Consider the following 24,860-nt stretch of genomic DNA (forward strand, 5'->3'; position numbering starts at 1 on the left):
GCGTTAGAGAGAAAGAAGTAAAATCGGCACACTGTATTGATGACTGCCAATAATGTTAATGGAAAGGCAGACAAAGCACACAGAACACAGGCAGAATTTGTCAGGATTTGGCTCTGTGAGATTGAAATGTTGCCTTGCCATTGGGAGCTGTCAGTACAGTGTGTGGATTTTACCTCTTTCTCTCTGTTAAAAATGTTTGATCCAGAACCTGCAGTAAGTTTTTTGTATGTGCACGCTTTCTTCTACTTTATTTGTCTGTGTGTTAGAGCGGTGTTGTGCTGCTGGTGATGCCATGAATCTCCTTAATAGACACTAAGTATCATTCATTATTAGGCATTAATGTGTTTGTTAGGCATTAAGATTAAGTATCATTCACTTAACCCCCCCCCCCCCCCCCTCCTGTCTCCCCTGTCTCTGCAGCTGGGGGGAAGCACCCCTCTTTTGGGGACGGACATTACACCGGTCTGGGGAAGGAGTCCCGGGCCCAGACGCTGCTGAAGGGTGAGTCATCAGCACACAGCAGGGGGCGCCGCTCACCCTGCTACAGCACGGCTTTACACATTATCATCAACAAACACCTTCCTGCCGTTTAGACACAGCCCCTTTTTTGCAGCTTTTGAGGCTTACAAGTCTAATCTGTCCGTCTCTTCCCCTTCATCTGCCGTGTTGTTCATGTTGATCACTGGTCGCCGGTTTTCAAAAGGTTTAGGTCAGGACATGTGCAGGTGTGAAGCAAAATGTCCCATGTAAAGCTTCGTTTGATTACTTTCTTTTTGTTTTTGTGGGAAGTCTTGACAATCCGGATCACTTTCATAGCCAGATTGCATATACACTGACTATATACAGTATACAGCTCTGGAAAAAATTAAGAGACCACTGCAAAATTATCAGTTTCTCTGGTTTTACTATTTGTAGGTATGTGTTTGAGTAAAATGAGTAAAATGATCATTTTTGTTTTATTCTATAAACTACTGACAACATTTCTCCCAAATTCCAAATAAAAATATTGTCATTTAGAGCATTTATTTGCAGAAAGTGACAACTGGTCAAAATAACAAGAATGGAGTGTTTTCAGACCTCGAATAATGCAAAGAAAACAAGTTTAATGACAATAAATGACAATATTTTTATATGAATATTTTTTTCTTAAGAGCGTTTTGTGAATCCGATTTGTTTTGACCCCCTGTTCCTCCTTACATGTCACTGACCCCCAAACACACACACATAAGGCCTCAGAGTCTAGTCTGTTTATTTACAGTGAAATTAAACTATTCCTAATTTTTCTGCGGACCCCCTGGAACCCCCCTCACGGACCCCTGGGTGTCCTCCGAACCCCCGCTTTGAGACCCGTTGCTGTAATAGACCTAGGCCTGGGCGATATATCATATAGTATCAATATTGTGATATGAGACTAGATATATACAGTAAAGTGACACAACTTTCTGAACTTATCAGCTTGTGATCGGCTTTACCTGCTCATCATATCCACATTATTACTGATTTTACACATCACTGATTACTAATGATCATTACTAATTTACAGAATGTTCTTGTGTGTAAATATCTTCTGAAAACACGAACACTCATCCCCCCAAAATATCGTCACATTATCAATATCGAGATATTCAGTCTAAAATATTGATATTTGGTTTTGTCAATATCTCCCAGCCCTACTTGAGTTTATCTCGGTGACACCGGTGCGGAAACAAATCGACTTCAACTTCTAGAAAACAAGCCATCAGTTGGCTGTGGTTGCCGGGTTGCCGGGTTGCCAGGTTGCCAGGTTGCCAGGTTGCCAGGTTGCCAGGTTGCCGGGCTCAGCGCCAGAGCGTCAGAAAAGTGTTTGTCATGCCGGGCGAGGCGCTGAGCAGCTGTTTACCTCGGTGAAGCTACGCAACCGCACACACACTGAGCCGCCAGACTGCAGCAGACGCTGAGTAATGGGGGAGCATGTGGACACAGGTGTGTGTGTGTGTGTGTGTGTGTGTGTGTGTGTGTGAGGGAGAGAGAGAGAGAGAGAGATCAATGGGGGAATAGTTGTATAATTATCGTACATCATAGTACAGTGTTTGTGTGTTGGCGTGCACATGCTTTTATGAGTGTGTGTAAGACTGTGTGAGTAGGGGTTTGTGTGTGTGTGCGTGTGTGAGCGAGGGACAGAGAGATGTGGATGAGGGATAGTTGTGTGTGTGTGTGTGTGTGTGTGTGTGTGTGTGTGTGTGACTGTGTGGATGGGGAATAGTTCCGTCATGCTGTGTGTGTGTGTGTGTGTGTGTGTGTTCTGTGTGAGTATGAAAGGACATGGATGAGTAAATAGTTGCATCATGGTGTTTGTGTGAATATGTGGATGTTAGTTTTGTTGTGTGTGTGTGCGTGTGTGAAAGAGAGAGAGAGAGAGATGTGGATGAGGGATAGTTGTGTGTGTGTGTGTGTGACTGTGTGGATGTGGATGGGGAATAGTTCCGTCATGCTGTGTGTGTGTGTGTATGTATGAAAACACATGGATGAGTAAATAGTTGTATCATGGTGTGTGTGTGAATATGTGGACATAAGCTTAGTTTTGTTGTGTGTGTTTGTTCATAGACGGGGATAGTTTTAGTCATACTGTGTGTGTGTGTGTGTTATGTGGATAGGGGAATAGCTCCGTCATGCTGTGTGTGTGTGTGTGTGTGTGTGTGTGTGGGCCGTCTGCAGGGAGATTTACGGCGGTCTGTGAGTCTTCTTCTTCTTCTTCTTCTTCTTCCCTCCATAAACTTCCCCAGTGGCGGTCTGCGCCTCCTCTGTCTCCGCCGACGGCTGATTCATGTCTGGAAGAAGCCTCCCCCCCCCCCCCCCCCAATCCCCCTATCCCCCCACCACCATATTGTGGGAGTATTACAATAAAATCCTATGGGACGTCCCGATGGCTCAGCCGGTAGAGCGCATAGCATTGAGGCAAAGTCCTAAAAAGTCAAAGTCATCCCCTCTCTCTGCCCTCTCCTTCATGTCAAAAGTGTAAAGTGCCAAAGTGCTTACGCAAATAAAACACAAATAAAGTGCTGAATTCCAGGACATCAGTTACAAGATCAACATGTCATCAATATAAATACAACATGAATATGTAAATACAATACAACAGCCTTATGTAAACAACATAACCGACAATGTCATCATAAACAAAATAAAATCGACATAGTTAGCCAAGGTCGGCAACATCGTGAAACATTGTCACAACCATCACCATCATCACCATCATCATCATCATCACCATCATCACCATCATCATCATCATCATTTCAGAAACACATTCCGGTGAACTGTTTTCGTAATAAAAGAGAATGTTTCCAAGCGAGCCGCCATGTTGTTAAAGTTTGAAATCCTCGACAGCGCAACGAGTCAAGGCGTTCGTCCAATCAGGTGCAGCCAGGAAGTGTTTATTTGTTGGTTTGTAGTCATGGAGGAGAAACTTATGGCACATCCATCAAGCGTCCGATATCGGGAAGCAGGGCTGAGCAATATATCGATATTATATCGATATCGTGATATGAGACTAGATATCATCTTAGATTTTGGATACTGTAATATCGTGATATGGCATAAGTGTCTTTTCCTGGTTTTAAAGGCTGCATTACAGTAAAGTGATGTCATTTTCTGTTCTAGCTGTTCTATTATTTGCCTTTACCCACTTAGTCATTATATCCACATTACTGATGATCATTTATCAAAAATCTCATTGTGTAAATATTTTGTGAAAGCACCAATAGTCATCCCTACAATATTGTCGCAATATCTATATCGAGGTATTTGGTCAAAAATATTGTGATATTTGATTTTGTCCATATCGCCCAGCCCTACTTACAACTGAACATTTAGCCCACTTTGTAGAAAATACAGAGATATATATTGTGTATCGCCAGTCAGCCTAAAAATACCGAGATAAGATTTTTGGTCCATATCGCCCAGCCCTATCGGGAAGCAGCGTGATCCCTCGCGTGAAATGAAGCTTAAGGACCCAGAAGAGTCTAACAGCCCTGACACGTTGACTTTTCAGAAGCGTCACTGCTGGAACAAATCGAACTTGGAGCGTCTCCTGGTTGAGAGTCTGCAGTCTAACTCGGGTCTCAGGTCCGGTCCTCGGACACTGCTGGGAAATCTCCTCTGCACGCCGGATGTGAGGTGGGGGGCCTCGGGAATACAGTGGTTTGGGTAGGAGACTCTATGGAGAGGATCACGTGGCTTTATTTTCACTTGGAAGGTTACAGGTACTTCTCTGTTTAAGTGCAGGATGTGTGTGTGTGTGGTCTGCAAATAAATATATAACAAAGTGGTCTACATTAGTAATGAACCAACAATAATAATTCTATTACTGCACTAATTTTACAAGGCGTGACTTGGTATTATAAGGTTCTGACCTTTTTGTCAAAACTGAGTTAGTCCCATGAACCTATTCTATGAGTGCCTGTTGACATATGTGTGTGTTATTTTTTGAAAATAATGATTTTTGAGTCTGTAATTTCTAAAACAAAAGGACCCATCTCCATTTAACTCAATGGATGCTGAACATTTTGAAGCTCAATATCTCAGAACTATCCTGAAGGCAGATAGAACCTTATAATTCTAAGCTCACGAAGGGCTAAACAGCTAAAACCACATTCACTGAAGTTAGGAAATCAATCTACCAACTCTAATATGACATAGGCATATTACAGGGTTAATAAGCCGAAATACAAATAAAAGTGAAAGACAGTTATGTCTACACAAGCATAAACTCAATCCAACTGAACTGCAGTGTTAGCCGTAGACATAGACACATGTAAAAGCAACTGCCAATTAACCAAATCAATTAAGCCTCGTTAAAATGTTGACATCTAAATCAGTATCTCCACAAATACAAAGATAATGAACATTCCTGAAAGCTATGAGCGTTAAAACAACATGTGAAAGGACTTTGGCATGGTTTCGTGAACGCACACACTAAACCTGAAGAAGAAAACAAAGGTAAGTCCACTTGGAAGGCTTCTTCTCACTGCAGGAAACAATTAACAGTCAATTAAGCGCGAGTCCGTGGCTCCATGACGCCATGCCGGGAACGCGGACAGGCTTTTCTACGCCGGAAGTGACGAATCCAAAGTTAAGAGCGAAATACAAAACGTTCTCCTCAACAGAGAAAGCTGGACTCACCAGAGACGATCGAACCTGCTGCCAAAAGATGTGCACAGCTTACTGACCTCACGTTACACGATTTGTGGGAAATGCAATCCTTCAAACGAAAAGACTTTTTTTTTTTTGTGCTAAACAAACAGGAAGCGCGTGGAGCCTCGTGGCGGTGTTGTGGGCTGTGATGTCCCCTTGATAACCCCTCTTGTCATCCTCCCACCCAGCCTCCCCCTTGCCTCTGAAATCCAACCCAGGTGTCTGTGTAGGCGCTCGTATAAATAGTCCGCCGGATCGTTCTGCCAGATCCGGGCGGACGGGTAAATGCCACGGCGCTTCCAGGCGTCCCAGTTTGTTCCTGTAAATGTTATGAGGTGTTATTTATTCAGCTTTCCCTATTAAGACGTCGCTCGCTGTTTTGAGGCTTGAGCAGAAGAGTCATAAAAAGGGCAGGAAGCAAACTTTTTTTTTTTTTCCTTGTAAGAGCCCTAATTACAGCCGCTCTCCTCCTGGCTGACTGAGACGCTGCTCCACTTACGATCTGTGACAAACTGGGTAGGAAACGTAACTTTTTTTTTTTTTTTTTTTGTCCACTGGCTGGTTCATCCCAAATTTCGCCATCCGCTTTCCCCACTGAACGAACCAACTAGAATAGACTTCCCAAATGATGGTTGGTTAGCCACCAAAGTGGCTGCTGGGGTAGAAAGCCGGAGGGAAGACGAGGCAGAGAAGCTGGAATTTTACTGAAATAAGAGCTGGTTGGTGGATCACCTTCATGCCGAATTAAAGAGCGTCTCCTAACGTCTGAGAAAAAAGTCTTGAGTCGTATTTTAAAGGGTGTGTACCTTTGCAGATAAGAAAGGCAGCGTTAACTCCAAATTTTTAAATGGAGTTTGGCGTTCTCTGACGTTCTCTCAATATAAGATATAACGTTATGTGTTGAGGCCAGCTCAATCTGGGACCAAGACTCGATAAAATATCCTGCTTTTCTATCCCGGACTAGTGAGAACCAACAGAAACAGACCTGTAACAGTTTGGGTTCAAACTGAGAAACTCTCTGATGTCTTTTGAAAGAGGAGAAACCAGCAAAGCATCAAGAAGAAGAAACGCTGTCAAGTTCTTCTGTATTTTCCCCAGGAGGGAAAATCAGGTGACAGCAGCATCCACATTTAAACAACACGAGAACGGAAAATAAAATTACTAAAACTATCAACACACACACACACACACACACACACACACACACACACACACACACACACACACACACACACACACTCTCACTCGCTAAGTTTACAGTTAGGGAGCTGTGTTGCTGCTCCTTCATGGAAATAAACTCCCCAATGCAAAGTTTTCTGTTCATCATCTCGCTTATTACACAGGTAGCAACGATATTAGTCATTTGAATATTGATTTTAATTGATTTTATTACAAGCTTATGACAAAATTTCCCACAATAACTCCTTTTTGCCAGTAAATTTAATTAGAAATCAACAAAATTGGCAGGACTTCCTGACTGCAGAGTGATTTGATTAGATGTGAGACACCCGTCTGTTATTCAGAAATAACCTCAGAACGCCTTCACTGGCCAATCAGAGTTGAGTATTTAACAAAACAGACGCTTAGCATCTGTTCACCACAGTGACTGGATGCCGGCTGCTCTGTCTTCCAATGAAGAAGGAGTCATGGAGGAAGTTTGTGAAGTGACTCACACACACACACACACACACACACACACACACACACACACACACACACACACACACAAATCTGCCCTGTGTGGAAGTATCTTTGAGCCTAAACACTGAATCCATCCCTACCTGAGGGGCAGGTGTAACGTACGGCTGCACAGTTAATCGTTTACAATCATATGTCGCGATTTTAGTGCAAGGGTCACTAAGTTAATTCACTAACTTAACAGTTAACTAATGTGTCTGGTGATCATTTACTAATGGTGTTCATGTTAACTAAGGTATTAATTTATACATTATTTAATAGTCATCTTTATAAACTATTAAATAATGTATAAATTAATACCTTAGTTAACATGAACACTATTAGTAAATTACACATTAGTTAACTGTTAATTAAGGGTTAGTTAATGCTTATTAAGCATTCACTAACTCTTAAGCATTAACTAAACATTAAGCATTAACTAACCCTTATTAAGCATTAACTAACCTTTATTAAGCATTAACTAATCCATATTAAGCATTAACTAACCCTTATTAAGCATTAACTAACCCTTATTAAGCATTAACTAATCCATATTAAGCATTAACTAATCCATATTAAGCATTAACTAACCCTTATTAAGCACAAACTAATCCTTATTAAGCATTAACTAACCCTTATTAAGCACAAACTAATCCTTATTAAGCACAAACTAACCCTTATTAAGCACTAACTAACCCTTATTAAGCACAAACTAATCCTTATTAAGCACAAACTAACCCTTATTAAGCATTAACTAACCCTTAACTTAGCGACCCTTATTGTAAAGTGTTACCCTAACAAAATAATCAGGATTGCCACTTGAGCATGAAGCCTTAGTGAAATGACAAGCGATCGATTCACCACAGAAACATGAGGTGTAGACGGGCTTTAGGATGATGGAGTGTGTGTGTCATGTTGGTGTTGAAGTCTCCTGTGTTCAGATCCAACAGTGAAGACCTCTTGTGCCTCTTGCGTTCCCAGACGTTACATTCAGTTCAGTAGGTCAGGCACAGCTGGTTGTGTGTGTGTGTGAGGATAGTCAGGATACTCACAGCTTGAGCTCATCACACACACACACACACACACACACACACACACACATTGCCGTTGCTGTAATACCAGACTGTACTTGTGTTTTTCTTCAGATCTGCCTGTCTGTCTTTATTATGAATCCTCCACCTACCATTAGATTTTAACCTGTTTGTCTAGTGTATGGGTGTGTGTCTAATGAAGGCAACACGTGTGTGTGTGTGTGTGTGTGTGTGTGTGTGTGGGTGGGTGTGGGTGTGGGTGTGTGTAAAGACATACTTGTGTGGGCTTGTCTGTACATCTGCTTCTGAGACTCTTGTACTTCTCCATGGAAAAATCAGATTTGTGCATATGTGTACTGATGTGCTTTCATGGGTTTATTCGTAGATGTGTGTGTGTAATGACATGCTTGTGTGTGTGTATGTGTGCTGATAGTTTGGTGTGTATTTGGTATATATTGGGTTGATATTTGGCTTTTATTAGATATGAGATATCAGCCAGTTTGTATTGTCCACAGCTACAGAAAAACACTCTGGAAAACCTGACATGATATTTATTCTCTTATTTGTTTAATTGTTCATTTATGTTTTTTTTGGAAATGAATTCTTCATTTAAAGGCCGAATGTATCCCAGAGTTTCTCCTATCATTGAACAGGTGTAGTGGGTCTCTCTGCCTTTTTAAAGAGCTGCTAAAGGAATTTCATCAGTCTGTGTTTCGTTTTGTTGAGTTTTAGTGTCCCAAGATGGTCTAAATGTTTCAGAGGCTTTTCCACCCTGACAAGAAGAAAACTCTGGGGGGGAAACACTGAATACTTGTCATTTTTTGTTATGAAAATAGTCACATTTAAAGAAAGTGAGCACAGGCACAAAAAAAGGTCTACCCGCAACGTCTACAAATATTTAATAATAATAAACTTTATTTATATAGCACTTTTCTAAACCAGTTTACAAAGTGCTTCACAGTATATAAAATGACAAGATAGTAAAACAATAGGACCACAAAACAAATAGTAGATATCATGACACAATAAATAAAGCATGAAGTAGATAATTAAAATAAAGTAAGGTAAAGCAAAACACAATGAAGTGAACATAAAATGATAAAAGGGAAGAAAAAAAAATCAAATCTAATCAAATAACTTTAGAAAGTGCTTAAAGAAGAGTAAAAGGAACTGTGGTGTGTTTGTGTACTGACATGCCTGTGTGTGTGTGTGTGTGTGTGTGTGTGTGTGTGTCTCCAGGGAAGTATCAGATCAACACCCTGGGCCGCCAGCTGCAGATGAACCAGCACTGTCTGGACACGGCCTACAACTTCTACAAGATGGCCCTCGCCAAACACCTGTCCCGCGGCCGCAGGACCTCGCACGTCATCGCCGCCTGCCTCTACCTGGTCTGCCGCACCGAGGGGACGCCCCGTATCCTTCAGGCTCTTTCTGCTTTTTTTTTTTTTTTTTTTTTTTTCTTTCATCCTTTTCTTTTTTTTTCGCAATGGGGATCAAGCGATGAGACGATTCCTCCTCTAAACCTGAGCGTGATCAGAATTCATCACGGGTTTACAGCGCTTGAGAAAATCCCTTTCTGTGTAAAAAAAAAAAAAGTATTGTATCTCCCACAATCCTCTTGTCACGTTCAGGAGGAACTGTATCATCATCGCTTAATGCAGTGTAGCAGCACTCCTTCAGTGTTTTCAAAATGTGCAACTACTGGGTAAAGTCCACGCGAAAAGCAATGAGTCTGACGCGAATAAATCTCGAGAGACCGTAACTCCATTTAGAACGTTTAGTGGAAAAACAAAACAGTTACAGACTAACAGGATTCATCAGTTGGCATCAAATCATTTTCTCTCGGTCAAAAAACCGTGTTGCTCCGTGGACTTTCTCACTCCAGTTGAGTCTAATGAGGGTGACGTCAATGTAAAGGAGCATTTCAACTACTTGGAATCTATTAGGCCAGTGATTCTCAACCTTTTTCATATCAAGGACCCCTAATTTAGTCCACATTGGGGCCACGGACCCCCATTTAATGACATTTTGTGTCTCAGACCCAAATCTGAAAATTGTATTGTAGAGAGATAACAGTGAAACTAACAGTCATTCTTCTACATTCTCTAATTGTTTTAACTTTTTGTCAATTAAATAATGCTGAAGTTTAACAATTCATCAATTTGCTGGGGACCCCCTAGAACTCCCTCAAGGACCCCTGGTGGTCCCCGGACCCCACGTTGAGAACCACTGTATTAGGCTATAGGCCTACATAAGAAACCATAGGAAATCTAAAGTTCTATAATAATCAACAGATATGACCATAGTACAAATTAAATATTCAATATCACTAGTATTTCAATTAACATTATTAGCTATCAAGATTATTTCAAATATACAAATTACAAATATATCAAAATATCTTTTCCCCTAGAATGGCTCTTACATACAGCGTGGGACTTGGACAGAGATCATGTCGGGGTTCAGTTCCCTTTCAGTTCAGTCCCCATTCAGGATTTGGGCTTTCATGAAATGTAAATATTGGGACATGAGATGTGTGTCATGTCAGCTGTGAAGCGATTGCAAACAACTATTTTGCATTTTGGCATTTTTGTCTTTCATGGTGTTTCATTGACATGTTTGTCTTTGCAAAAATGTCTTCTGTGTTCCCCCTCTGTTTGGGGCGCAGGGCAGATACAGCGTCTTGCTCAAGGACACTTTGGCAGATTTGGCTGCTTAGGGCAGTGATTCTTAACTTTTTTCATATCAAGGACCCCTAATTTAGTCCACATTAGGGCCACAGACCCCCGTTTGATAAGATTTTGTCTCTCAGACCCAAGTCTGAGAATATCTTTATTATCAGATATGATTTTGTCCAGAATTCCATGACTGTCTGTATTGTAGGTAGAGAGATAACAGAGAAACTATGACCAAAACAGTCATTCTTCTACATTCTCTAATTGTGTTAATTTCTTATAAATGAAATAATGCTGAAGTTTAACAATTCATCAGTTTGCTGGGGACCCCCTGGAACCCCCTCAGGGACCCCTGGTGGTCCCCGGACCCCACGTTGAGAACCACTGGCTTATGGAATCAAACCATTTTGGGGACGTTTCTGTCATCATGCTGGTCAGTTCTGACCCAAATTTCATCAATCAGTTACTTCACTGTAGGGCTGAAAGATATTGACAAAAAATCGAATTGTGATTATTTGACAGAATACTGCAATTGCGATTTTAAACCGTGATTCATGTTCATTCATAGTTTTCCTTGTCATAAATGTTTTTTAGGATTTTCAAATTGTTTAAAGAAAAGTGATTTTGTTAAATAGATGTCACAGAGTGCAGGATTGACTGAGTTTGAGTCTGATGAAAGGTTTTGATTCAGGGACCAAAGATTACCTGCAGCTCTAAAACACTCTGACAAAACTCTCTCCCTTAAGCAACTAATTGCAGCCTCTGCCATTTTGGAAATCGCAGAAGTTCATGTTACGATTTAATTGTTCAGCTCTGCTTCACTGTGTAGAGCTAAATATACCTTTCAGTTTGCAGGTAGCATCACCAGTAGGTTTGCCGTCACCCTGCATGTGAACTGTGTCTGTCTGCGGAATGAAATGATAAAACAAAGTGGGGAAAATCACTTTGAAGAGGAAACCTGATCAAAGAGCAACTCTCCTTTTTGGAAGCTGCTTGCATACTTGAATAGATCTGTGTTTTCTGCATGCATGGGGGAACGCTCTCCGTCTGATCACATGCTTAATAGCCAAACTAAAGTTCAGTGTGTGTGTTGATTCAAAGTCACACCTTTTTATTTTAAACGGATCAAGATCAAGGACGGCACATCAAAGTCTCCCAGCGAGCCGGTGGCGGCCGGGTCGCCTGTCACTGCCTTTCTTAATGTTTCATAATCTCCAAACCGCCGCTTTTTGAAGTCAAGAGAGAGGGACGTGTCATCGTTAGGATAATGGGGCTTTTAGGTTCATCCTTTTTTCATAAGCAGGGCGGCTCTTGGTTTTCGCGTGGCTATGCAAGCACCGTTTATGCCGGGTTTATTCCTGACTCGCTGCCTGTGAGGATGAGTGTGTTACGTAACAGGGCAGGGCAGCCGGGACGGGTTTACCTAATGAAAAAAGGGGGCGAGGACAGTGCAGTGCCGTCCCGCTGCATTGTTTACTGGCCTTTTGTGTGTGTGTGTGTGTGTGTGTGTGTGTTCAGAGGAGCGAGGCCTGGGTAAAAATAGCTCTGCTCCCTTCCTTCTCCACAGTAAGTGTGTGACGCTGTCAGAGGAGAATCAGGACGAAGACGAAGGGAGAAGGAGAGCAGAGCGAAACCAGAACAGGCGTCTAATCGGTGGTTTTATTTAACGAGGACCACACAGACTCTGGATCAGGTGTCGATGTTTACACTGCAGGCAGACACACACACACACACACAGAGCATCCATCCTTCCCTCCTTCTTTCCTTTTGTCTCTCCATTGTTTTGTCCTTCCAACCGTCCTTCTACCCTTCCTTCCTTCCTTTTGATGATCTTCCTTCTTTCCTTCATTTTCCCACAAAGTCAAAAGAAGCTAAAATGAATCACATAAATCATAATCATAAACATAATCTGACGGTCTTCTCTGCGATGGTCTCGTTTATTTACGGTAATTACGCTAACGCCTCCATTAATGTTCATTCATTCATTTGTAGCATCTTTTAAAGGTTAGAGAAGAGGGCTTGTGACCTGCAGGTTGCCAGTTTGAGTCTCCTCCACCAGCTGGGAATATGTAGTATGAATATGAATCAGGGGCAAAAACGACATTCAGACTCACTTCTCTGGACATCGATTGGTTAAAAAAACTCTCACTCGGCCTCATTATAGTCATCTGGGAGCGTCCTTTCCTCCCTCCTTTCCTCCATCCTTCCATCCTTCCTTCCTTCCCGTAGAACCAAATTCAGAGTAAGGAGTGTTTGTTTTTTTTGTTTTTTTCCCAGTGAAACCAGATGTTGAGGGACCCGCTGTCGTTTATTTTCCTGATTAAGGGAGTTGTCTGTAATCTCCAGACGTGTGTGTGTGTGTGTGTGTGTGTGTGTGTGTGCGTGCGCGCTGGGTGGGATTATCTTTTCCATTTCATCTGCACTGCTGCTAATTCCATTGTGAGGCCTTTTTAGAGGAGCGCCGCTAATCCACTCTGGCAGCCTGGAGACAGGTGCGCCCGTCGCCCCCACGGAGACCCCGTCGCCACGGAGACCGGCGGCGGTGGCGGCGGCGACGTGCGTCCGAGCCCGGGCCCTGGTTGGTCACCGGGAGGATGGGATGTCCAGAGGCTGGTGTGTGTGAGAGAGAGAGAGAGAGAGAGAGAGAGAGGGAGAGATCTGTCAGTATATTTAGAAGAGCTGTGAGGTCAGAGGTGATGAGGTGATGCTTCAGTGTCACTTTATATTTACTCTCACACCTGCCTGAGCTTATTGTGTTCAGCTCGTTTTTATTTGATTGTCAGTGTATCACCATGTCGACTGCACAGCTCTGACATCATCATAAAAATACCTAAAGAACATATTCAGTTGGATGTGTTGTGTGAGATTGCAGGCTTGGGGAGCAAAGGAAAAAACTTCAGCTGCTCCTGGAGGCTGATGGACGCTTCAAAAAAAACTTTAATTGACGCAGTAAAAGCAAAGTGTTTCAGCAACACGCCTTCACCAGGGTTACATCATAACATCGCACCTTCATCATGTGACTCTGATGAAGACATGTTGCTGAAACACTTTGCTTTTACTGCGTCAATTAAAGTTTTTTTCAGCCTCCAGGAGCAGCTGATTTTCTTTTTTCTTTTCTAGTTATTTCCAGTTCATGCACCTTGGTTGAAAGACAAAGTTGTGACAGTTCTTCCTCTTGTACTTTTGTATCGCAGGCTTGAGGGCAACTAAAGCATATTTCTTTCATCTAATACAGTTGAGAGAGGACTAAGAAGCATGTGAAACTAGCTAAATTCAGTCACTGCTAATGCTAAACAAATGGGCTCCATAGAGACACAGTTCAGACATTCAGTTCTTTTCTCATCAACCTCATTTAGCATAAGGTCTTGATTTAAAGGTGTAATCCATCAGATTGTTGTTTATTTTTGATTTAGTCTGTTTGTTGCTCAGCCTCATCACTGGTGTTTCTCCACTGCACTTCCCAGAGATCACCTGTCAATCAAACAGTGTGGGCGGAGCTTGGATTTTCTCTTGATGCAGTTTGAGTTTCTCTTTTCTTTGTCTGTTCAGCCATGGTGGCTATCGCTGCTCATGCTAACTACCCAGTTCTTCTTCTTCTGTTTATTCCAAACAAACATAAAACGCCCTTCCCCGGAAAGAGCTACCAGACAATGGAAAAGCTTTATGAACTGGATATAGGTTGAATCTGTATCAAGTTATATCAGCAAAATAGAGTAAAGCAGAAATAGATCTGTGACATTCTAGAATAGATAGAATGTCACAGATTACTACTTTAAGGTTATATAAATTAATCTGACAAAGAATTACACAACATGCCACAGTTGCCCTTATAGCTCCTATTCATTTAGTATAAGCGGTGGATAAATGTTGCCTGTGTGTGTGTGTGTGTGTGTGTGTGTGTGTGTGTGTGTGTGTGTGGTGAAACCCAAACTGTGCTTTCCAGATCAACAGGTTTTAAGACTTCCAGGTAAAAATAAATCTGAATATTGCATGAACTAACAGGAATTATATGAAGTCAAATCATTTTAGAGTGGGAAACACTTTGTGGCACATTAACAATGACAGTAGGAAACAGAGATATGGATGTAGTTGGAAAAGTTCAGTTTTGTAGTCATTGAGTGGTTCAGTTGTCATTTGTTTTGTTTTTGACCAGCATGGAGTATCAGATGAGGGTTTACTGTCAGTAAATCAGGACAATTCAGATCGTCACAGAGCAGAAAACTAAATTAACTTTCAACTACTTTCCTGTGATTATTATCAAACTTTTCTTCCTCTCATTGCAGTGTCTTATGTAATTTTTTTCCATGGGGATATTTGCACATCCAACTATCTCCCATGCAGGTGTGTTGGAAAGTATCACTTCAGTCTTGAGAAAAGAGGATCCCGCACACTGCTCAAGAGTATCAAATACTCTTGACGAAGGTCCAGAGGGACCGAAACGTTGGTGTGATCAATAAACTGTGATGCTGAGGAAGAGCAGTGTGCGGGATCTTCTTTTCTCAAGACTGAAGTGTCTTATGTAAAAAAAACCTTGTCCGTCTGGCACCTTATTAGACTAAAAGAAACCATGAAAAGTATTTTAAAGTCTGTCAACTATCTGGTTTTGTTGCCTTGACTCGCTCCTCAGACATGCTGCTGGACCTCAGTGATCTTCTGCAGGTAAGTTTCCACACTTTACATTCAAATTGCATTACTATTATTTATGATTATTGTTAATGATTGATGATTCGTTTTCATTCGTTCCATTCAATATAGCATGTAAAAGCCTTTTGAAGAAAAACGTAAACTTTTCAGAGTTTGAAGAAAATCCTGTTTGTGAATTTCTCAAATTTGATGTCTTGACGCCCAACCCTGTTGCATACACGCACACACACACACACACACACACACACACACACACCCACACACACCCCTACCTCTGACCATGAGCACCATGTTGCATCTGTGCTGAACCGCCTGGTCCCGTAGTCATCGTGTAGACTTGCACCCCTGTAATTAAACCCAAGCTGTGTGTGTGTGAGTGTAAATTTAGAAACCCCTTCCATTTGTCTGCATATTTAATGGCTGCCGATTCAGAGTGAGTCAGGGGTGTGGCGGTGGCGGCGGGACATTTCTCAGAGTCACAGCTGGTCAAGGGCTTTTATTTTTATGCTCCCAGCTGTCCTTGAGGAGCCGTCCGCCCCCCCCCTCCGCCCCCACACCAACCTACCCCAACCTACCCCACCCCCCATCATCCCTACCCAGGCATGTGGAGGATGGGAGTGGATTTAGGGTGGGAGGGGGGTTGGTGGTTAATGTCCAGCATTTAGACTGCTGCTGCTGCTGTGGGTGATATTCCACCAATCCCAAATTTTATGGATCCCCACCCAGGTCATTGGTACTGCCTTACATGATTTAGATGAGTGAGGGGAGGTGGGTGTGTGTGTGAGGGGGAGGGGGGATGGGGGGGGGGGAGCTAATGGATGTCTGTTCCTGTTCTCATAAAGTTACTAAAGTGGAATAAGGGTATTGATTAGGGTTGGACTGACATTGGCTTTTTTTTTTTTTTTTTCAACGGCTATTTTGGGGCTTTTTTGCGTTTTTTTTTTTTATTGTGATAGTTTTACAGTAGAGAGAGACAGGAAAGATCAGGAGAGAGAGGGGGTTGACATGCGACAAAGGTCCTGGGCCGGGTTTGAACCCAGGATGACGTGTTTACGTGGTACGCACCTGAGCCCACTGACCCACCAGGACGGCCCTGACATTGGCGTTTTATTAAATAACAGCTCTTGGCCAGTCAGTGTCGTCCACCTCTGATAAGGTTTTGAACACTTTATTTATTCAATTGTTCATAATGTTTTTTTGGAAATTCTTTATTTAAAGGCAATAATGTTTCCCCAGCTGTTGACTAGGGGGGGGTTCTTCCTGCCTGAATCTACCTAAAACAATTTCATCGGCCTGTGTTTCAGTGGAGAGTTTTAGTGTCCCATGATGGTGTAAAATGCTGTTTCAGAGGCTTTTCCACCCTGATGAGAAGGAAAAAAAAAAAGGTAAAACACTGACTATGAGGAAAGCCATGAGGAACATTTGATAGCAGCACTCCAGAAATCCAAAACACAGCAAGACCTGGTCTCAGTTTCCCTTTTTTTTATTTTTTATTTTGGCCTCATCAGGCTAATGTGTTTTGGCACAAAGTCACTGTCAAGGAAACACTGAATGGCATGAAAATGGGCAGATTTGAAGATATTGAATATTGGCTTAAATATTATCTATCAGCAGCTTCGAACCAAATCTTTCAGTATCAGCCTTCAGAAACCCGTATCAGTTGAACCCTAGTGTTGATCATTTACCATCTTTCCCATGTTATTCTTTGTAGAGCAGCTCCACACTTCCATACCTGATGACATCACATGTTTGAGTGTCACTTCTCTGCTTTCCGGCTTTTCTGGAGATTTGTTTATGTTCCTGAATATTGTCTGACCCGCCCTCGACCCGCTGGAGCAGCGTCTAGGAATCCTTAAACTGAACGCCGTTCCCCTCGAAGCTCGGGTTCTTGCGTCCGCCTGTCGGGACTCGGCCTCTCCGGATCGAGTGGCCGCTCTGTGCGTTTGATCGTGGAGCGGTTTGACTCGACCCCGGACCCGGAAAGCCCCACTTAGCCCTGCAGTGGGAAAGAGCTCGATTTCACCTGGTGCTTCCACTATTGACAGTTTGAAGTAGTAATTAAGTGAAAGACTCAAGCTTCCTGTTAGTCGTACTGATTCAAATCGGCAGAGAAAATAATGATAAAAGTCCTTGTTTTTCAGATGAGATGATTCATTATCTACAGACAGGACATTATATATGTTCAATTATACTAAATACCATGCTGCTTGAATGCATAAAGATACTCAACAGTGAATTTCATACATATTGGGCCAGCAAAATGAATCATGCACAGTTTATTTTAGTTTCCACAATTAATAATTGTGTAATATTGGCAATATTGAAACATTTCATTCCCTTCAGAATGTACTTGAAAATTGCGAAGATGTTGATATAACATGCAGAACGCGTTCCTCAAAAGTTTTTGTTCTGCAAAATTAATCGTTTCTATTCGTATCTCACGCCTTTAGTTTCCACAGTTAATATTCTGGGGGAATATCTGCGAGATTGAAACGTTTGATTTCCTTTAGGATTTACTTCAGCTGCAATTGGAAGTTGCTGAGATGTTGATTTAAAGTGCAAAATGTGCAGCAAAATAATTGTCTCGCGAAAGTTTTTGTTCCCCCAAATTTGTGTATAGTCATTTATCAGGAGTTTAGTTTCCACAGTTAATAATCTGGGGAATATCGGCAAGATTGAAACATTTAATTTCCTTTAAAATGTACTTTAGCTGTAGTTGGAAATTGCAAATATGTTGATTTTGTTCCTCAGTTGGATGAAACTAATAATAATTAATAATCGTCATCCTCATTTTAGCCATAACCATGCATTCCTAATCTGAAGTGACGGTACCAGTGCCACCTCATCCCATTTCCACCACCACCAACTTTTCTTTTTTTTTTTTTTTTTTTTTTGCTTTTGTGTTTGAATTCCTGAGCGGACTGCGGCTCCCAGAATAGCAGGGGAGCGGCTGCGGCCTTCCAGACTCCAGAGGGGGCTGAGAGCGAGAGTCCGTCTGTCTGCTCAGGGACCCAAAAAAAAAAAAAACCCCTCCCGGAGGTCTGGAGCGTCGGTCTGGAGGAATGAGAGAGAGAGAGCTGACCCGGGATCACGACCTGATCCCGCAGCTCTCACTCCCCTCTCTCCCCCTCGGCTTCCAGACCAGACCCGACTCAAACTTGAATTCTGGGCTGTAAATACTGAGAATTCATGAAGAAGAAAATGAGAGATGTGCGGGGAAGGATTTGCCCCTGTGGTTTTGTTACTCAGCATGATTCATGATGTAGATCCTTTTATATAGAGGAGTTTTTTTGGGGGGGGATGCCAGAATTTACTGCTGAGCCTTCTGGAGGTGTTGTGGGTAAAACACAATGAAACATCTGTGATGGGAGGCGCCCAGCTTGATAACCCCCATGACACACTCTGCCTCATCCAACACTCATCCCCCCCCCTTTCCTCCCTTCTTTTTGACATCCAAAACCAAGTTTCTGGATTGGAGCTGGGCTTAGTTTAACAGCACAAGGGATCGCTGCAGCAGATCCTGTGCTGAGACTGAATCCTCGACCAGAATTGTAAAACTCACACAGCGATACAGTCAGGGAGTGTGTTTCGAATTGAAGGCTTTCGTTCCAGAACACTTTATATCAGCATTTCTCAACCTTTTTCATATCAAGGACCCTAATGTAGCCCACATTAGAGCCACAGACCCCTATTTGATGAGATTTTGTCTCTCGGACCCAAGTCTGAGAATATCTTTATTATCAGATATGATTTTGTCCAGAATCCCATGACTGTCAGTATTGTGGGTAGAGAGATAACAGAGAAACTATGATCAAAACAGTCATTCTTCTACATTCTCTAATGGTGTTAACTTCTTGTAAAGCAAATAATGCTGAAGTTTAATAATTCATCAATTTGCCTGGGACCCCCTGCAACCCCCTCCAGGACCCCCTGGTGGTCCCCGAACCCCACGTTGAGAACCACTGCTTTATATCGAGTTAATGAAAAAATGACCTGATGTTCACGACTCTATTTCAAAAGTACAAGGCATTATATAATCTGAAATGTTACTTTTTATGTTAGCAAAAGGCCTTAAGATGAATAATAACGGCCGTAATAAACCGTAAGGAGTTTTACTTTCATGCCAGCAGTCGTTTAGTCAGAGCAGATGTCCCATTCTTCAATTGGTGCATGACTCATTTTTGAGTGAAACTTAAAATTAAATTGTTCTTTGTTCTCAAAGTTCGGTCAGTCATCAGAATAACCATGCAGCGTCACTGTGCCAAAATCTAATTTTATGTTTGCCGATGCAGATATCTGTGAAAAGCCAGTATTGGATGATGATTATAGTAGTTCAGTGAAATATCCTTCATGCCTTCCTCTCAGACACAGGGAAGTGATCAGGTCGCCTCAAAAAGTCACCGTGAAAATCATGATAACTGTAAATTATCTGTGCCAAAATGTCATATTTTTGTGATCCTGTCAGTGAAACAAATGTCAGGCCAGTGTCATCTGATCATATTAGTGAGCCAGACCCTTCATCCAGATACAGGAAAGCAATCAAGACGGCTCCAAAAAAGAAGGGAAATGGTGTGTGTGTGTGTGTGTGTGTGTGGGGAGGGGGTGGAGGAGTGCTTGGGTGATAGAAATTGTGATTTGAAATTAATGGGAGCTGCTGTGAATTGAAGACACTATATAAGACCTGGGCAAAAAATAAATCACATCCCCGCAAATAGCGCTAGAGCTTAGCTTTTAATCACACATATTGAAATTGTGTGAGATTTTCTGCAACCTCCAGGTCGATTACGCAACTGGAGCATTCAACCTGACGCTGACGCAACCGCCATGTTGTCGTTTCGAATTCCAGTATTCATTCATTCTCTCTCTCTCTCTCTCTCTCTCTCTCTCTCTCTCTCTCTCTCTCTCTCTCTCTCTCTCTCTCTCTCTCTCTCTCTCTCTCTCTCTCTCTCTCTCACAAACACACAGACTCACATCATCCTTGACCATTTCCCTGCTGCTGGATGAAAACCATGCATCTTAGACAAAAAAGTTCTTTTGAGTTGAGGGGAAACCGACGTATTTTCAGAGTGATGCTCGGGCATTATTGAAATCCTATAATTCATTTTGATTGGGTTTCATGATCCTTGGAGTCATGAAAGTCACTCAGGACATACAGGATAACGTAAACATTCAAATAATGTGAGAAAATGAAACCAAAACTTAATGTACAACGTTTTCCCCCACCATCAATCATTGTTTTCTCCTCCACAGGTGAACGTGTACGTCCTGGGGAGAACGTTCCTGGTCCTGGCCAGAGAGCTGTGCATCAACGCCCCGGCTATAGGTACCGACCTCACCTTCACTACACTCTACACTCACTTCTCTTGGTGGATCCACAATACAAGATTTCCTCACTTAAGCTCACAAGATGCTTAACCAGCCAAGTTGTCATATTCCTTGTGGCAGATGCTTTTATGTAAAAAAAAAAAAGTGCATTAGAGCAGTGATTCTCAACTTTTTTCATATCAAGGACTCTAATTTAGCCCACATTAGGGCCACAGACCCCCATTTGATGAGATTTTGTATTTTATTTTTTATTGTTAGAGATGATTTTGTCCAGAATTCAATGACTCCTTGCGTTGTAGGTAGAGCGATAACAGTGAAACATGATCAAAATAGTCAGTCTTCTACATTTTTTCTAATTGTGTGAAGTTCTTGTAAATGAAATGATGGTGAAGTTTAATAATTCATCAATTTGCTGGGGACCCCCTGGAACCCCCTCAAGGACCACTGGTGGTCCCCGGACCCCACGTTGAGAACCACTGCATTAGAGTAAAATGAGTGTGTATGTTTTTGGTATTTGTATCCCAAGTGGGGATTGAACCCCACACCTTTGCAGTGTTGGTGCCATTCTCAACTCATTGAACTGCACAGGGAATATCTTCAGTTCAGAAAGCATCTGGCATGATTTTCACTTTGATCTTAAATTTTGAGTGTGCCTAATTGGCCTAATTAAGGCTAAATCAAGTCAATCTTTTCGTGTTTATCCACTTTCAGTCTCACTTGGATGTTGAAGCTGCTCTTGTGGATGTTTAGTGAAACCAAGGTGTAGTTCCCTCTGGTGTGACTAGAGGGCGCTGCTGCACCTCAAATAGCCACTTCCCCTCAGTTCACACAGGTACCATAATGATGAAGAAGTGACATCTGTGGCTTCAGTCACATTATAACCTTTATGTTTTTTTCATCAGGTTTATAAGCATTCTTGTACAGAACAGATCTGGGCTTTAACAGCATCAAGCTGTTAACAGTTAAATCGTATTTTACAAAAGACACAACGTTGCCGAGGCCGTCCTCTCTGAAGTGCAAAACAACTTTGTTTTTTCTTTTTTTTTACAAGGTACTGCTTTTTGCATTTTTAATCATAACACTATACATAAAGTTTGCTCTTGTGTAATATTGCTGCCCAGACTATAGTAACAACATTGTATAGACTTGCAATTACACAATTTGAAGCAGTCCCTACTTGTTCCAGTTGTGGAGCTCAGCTTGATTACATAACCACAAAGCGCTGTACTAATGTTGTTTCTACAGCAGCCACAGCCCTTAACACAGGCAGCAGAGCAAATAACGTTAAGTGTAACCCAATAATTAAATTAAAAAATAACATTAAATTAAATAAGATAAAACAACGGTTCCTTCACTTTTAAAATAGTCTCTCAAAGAACTAACCAGGCCATTTAGTGTGACATTACTCTAGTGTCTTTAATGCTACATTACTTTGAAGGCTGGGAGGCAGGGATGAACCTAATCTTCCATCAGCAGTCCAGACCAGTGTAGTGCAGCTTATGCATAGAACACAAGCTCTGGGATCTGTCCTCCCTGTACTCCAGTCCCGTTGGTGCTGTCTGAGGAACACTGGAATTGAAATGTCACTTTCCCACACTGCACCTCCGTCATGCCCTCCTGGCCAAAATAGCTCAGTTCATTCCCATCCAGCACGGCGCTGACCGTGTAGAACGCGTCCTGCTCCACCTGAACCGGGTGCTCGAACCACACCGAGAACGTACTGCTCGACCCGTCCGACACGAACTTTGTCAGGTTCTGCGCCAGGGTCACCCCTTGTCTCTTCAGTTCGATCTTGACGCTGTACTCGGCCTTGCCGCCGCTCGACCCGTACAGCCCCAGACCGGCGATAAAGATCCTCTTGTCCACCGCGAACTGGATGCTGTCGCAGCGGCCGCGGTAGCGCCACTGGTTGCTCCTGTAGGCCGAGGACTGGAAGCGGTGGCACCTCTGCGGCGCCAGGCCCTTCCTCGACGCCAGCGGGAAGTCCAGCTCAGGCTTGGTGGCGGCCGTGTACCACAGGAAGACGTTGTGCGTCTCCTCCAGTGTCAGGATGTCGGACTGCGCCGCCCCGTCGGCGAACTCCTCCAGGCTCATGGTGGGGATGCGCACCAGGTACAGCGCCTTGCCCAGGACGTCTCTCTTGTTGCGGGTGGTGGGCCCCAGGCCTTGCCTCTTGCACTCCGCCGTGGCCCAGCTCATCACCGCGTCGAAGACCACCACCTCCTTGGTGTTGAGGGTCTCTCTCCGCAGGATGATCTCCAGCGTCTGCAGGTCGATCTCGCAGAAGCCCTCGGAGCACAGGGCGAGCTCGGCCTGGGCGTCGATCACCTCCCAGCAGCGCTGCGTCAGCTCGGGCTCCTCGAACAGGCGGCTCTGGGAGAGAAGCACGCAGGCGTTCTTGGCCTCCAGGCTCGTCTCCAGGAAGTTGACGCAGGCCTTGGCCAGCGCGGGGACGATGTACTTCTTGGCAGCGTACAGGGTGGCCAGCACCGTGTCCGCCTCCAAGTCTATCTCATCACTGTACATGTACCTGGAAGAAGGAGATGAGCCTCTTAATCAGTTTGTCTGCCAAGTACAGCAGACGTACAGACATTTGTTTTGGTGCCATTGGTGGAGAGACATATCAACAACTCTAATATTCCCATCATGCACAGGGATTTGGAGTGCTTTAAGAGCGCTTGGGAGCTGTTCGTCTCTTCCTGTCTCTAGTATTATTCCTACTGTATCGCTGGAAGGCATACCAACAAAAACATGTAAAATGGAAATTATGATCGCTTTCCCCCCCCCCCTCTTTCCAAAGGGGATTGTATGATGACTTGACACATCCAACCCTATTCTCAAAAGGCATAACAAGCAACAGTCCATGCTGCTGGCTTAGGCAATGCTATTGAATGAGCAACAAAGGCAGGCTATTTATATCTTCTAGTCTGCATATATTCCCCCTAAGAAAATTGTCAGGCTTTGGATGAGGGAAGAAAAAAAAAATGTTTCTAGTTGAACAAAGAGCGCTGAGAAAACCAGCAATTACAGAGCACTGTGCTGCTGCCACGGCTCTCTGGCGCTCCCAGCATTTTGGCATTCGACTCTGCTTAGCTTTGGATGAGTAATAATATGCTTTGAAGTGACACTGACTGTGCTTGTCATCTCTCCTTCTGGTTGGTTGTGTGAGTGATGGTGAGTGGCTTACTTCAGCAGAATTAGAAAAGCAGCAGGTTCCACATCTGGGATATGGATCTCAGACTCCTCCTCGGCCAGATCGCCATAAAACATGGCACAGAAGACCGAGCTTCCCACGGCCAGCACATACTGCAGGGGAGGGAGGGGGGGGGGGTTAGATGCATCAGTGACAAATGCAACCTCTTATTCGCTAAGTTCAATACACACAGGAGTATTTTTTTTTTCTCTGTGGCACTGGTGCAGAGACACATCGACAAATTTCCCTAGTAACACAGGAAAACAAGACCCTTGCATACAGTTTAAAGTGACTTATCAAGACATTTAACAGAAAGTACAACATACATATCACTCTATGTAGATGCATTCAGCTTCTCTACTGTCTGTCGTATGCGTTTGAGTTTATAGCCAAGAAAATCAAGCATATTTTCAAGAGGTAAAATGTCTTTACCTTGTGCGCTGGAACTCGCTCAGATTCCCCCAAGGGTCCAACAATGAAGTGGACATCAGCCATCAGCTCATTGTTAAACATCAAGGCATTCCTAAAAGCAAGAAGGTGTACGAATTAGCCGTCAAGTATTATATAATATCCAAACCCTCCCACACTCTTATAGCTCTGAATTTGCCTGGCGACGCTGGTGTTTGACTTGGAGAGGAAACAGCACACGCATCCTGAAATTTATGGCATTATGCAACCTGTACAGTATAAGGATAATATAACAACATGGGTTGATATAGTAGTATTCCTGAGTTTTCCTTTAAGTAAAATCTCTATAATATACTGTATATCTTAAAGGGACTTGTTGTGTGCCTGCTACTCGATAGTGAGTTTCTAGTGACCTTATTGTACTTTTTGGTGTTGTTTTTATCTCATTTGGCATCACTAACATATTCATATAAGGACTTTTCGTGTATTTGTGATTTTTTTGTAGTCAGTTGATAGTGACTTTATTACATTTTATGGCATTTCTATCTTCCTATGGCGCCTCTATCATATTCCTATCGCGACTTTTTTAGTGATATTTACATTTCCTCTTCAGATTTCCTACAGACTTGCAGCAGAAGGAGATATTTATTTTAGTCGGAGTTACCTCTCTCTTAAGGTGGGGTGGCTGCACTGCCAGCTGGGTGGGTCTATGTTGTTGTTGGTGATGTTTTGCTG

The 24,860-nt window shown here is 42.8% G+C and overlaps 2 protein-coding genes across 2 annotated transcripts; one reads left to right on the forward strand and one right to left on the reverse strand.

Annotated features, from left to right (window-relative positions):
- Window positions 1-420: 420 nt before the first annotated feature.
- LOC139639661 (transcription factor IIIB 90 kDa subunit-like) lies at window positions 421-20,614 on the forward strand (the record flags this gene model as incomplete). Its single annotated transcript, XM_071513810.1, has 4 exons — window positions 421-501; window positions 9,120-9,293; window positions 15,183-15,214; window positions 20,450-20,614. Coding segments are annotated over 4 exons (452 nt in total), but the record flags the coding sequence as incomplete, so codon positions are not given.
- Window positions 20,615-21,397: 783 nt separating this feature from the next.
- LOC139639660 (BTB/POZ domain-containing protein 6-B) lies at window positions 21,398-24,854 on the reverse strand. Its single transcript, XM_071513809.1, has 4 exons — window positions 24,790-24,854; window positions 24,150-24,240; window positions 23,712-23,830; window positions 21,398-23,054 (listed from the first exon to the last, which is right to left on the reverse strand). The coding sequence occupies exons 2-4, from the start codon at window positions 24,228-24,230 to the stop codon at window positions 22,022-22,024; spliced, it is 1,233 nt and encodes a 410-aa protein (XP_071369910.1). The 5' UTR covers window positions 24,231-24,240; window positions 24,790-24,854; the 3' UTR covers window positions 21,398-22,021.
- Between the last annotated feature and the right edge of the window lie 6 nt (window positions 24,855-24,860).

This window comes from Centroberyx affinis, unplaced genomic scaffold, assembly GCF_046629955.1.
Source record: "Centroberyx affinis isolate AG114_WGS23_722 - 3 ecotype Tasmania unplaced genomic scaffold, CSIRO-AGI_Caff_v1 ptg007538l_1, whole genome shotgun sequence".
In the NCBI taxonomy this organism is placed as follows: Eukaryota; Metazoa; Chordata; class Actinopteri; order Beryciformes; family Berycidae; genus Centroberyx; species Centroberyx affinis.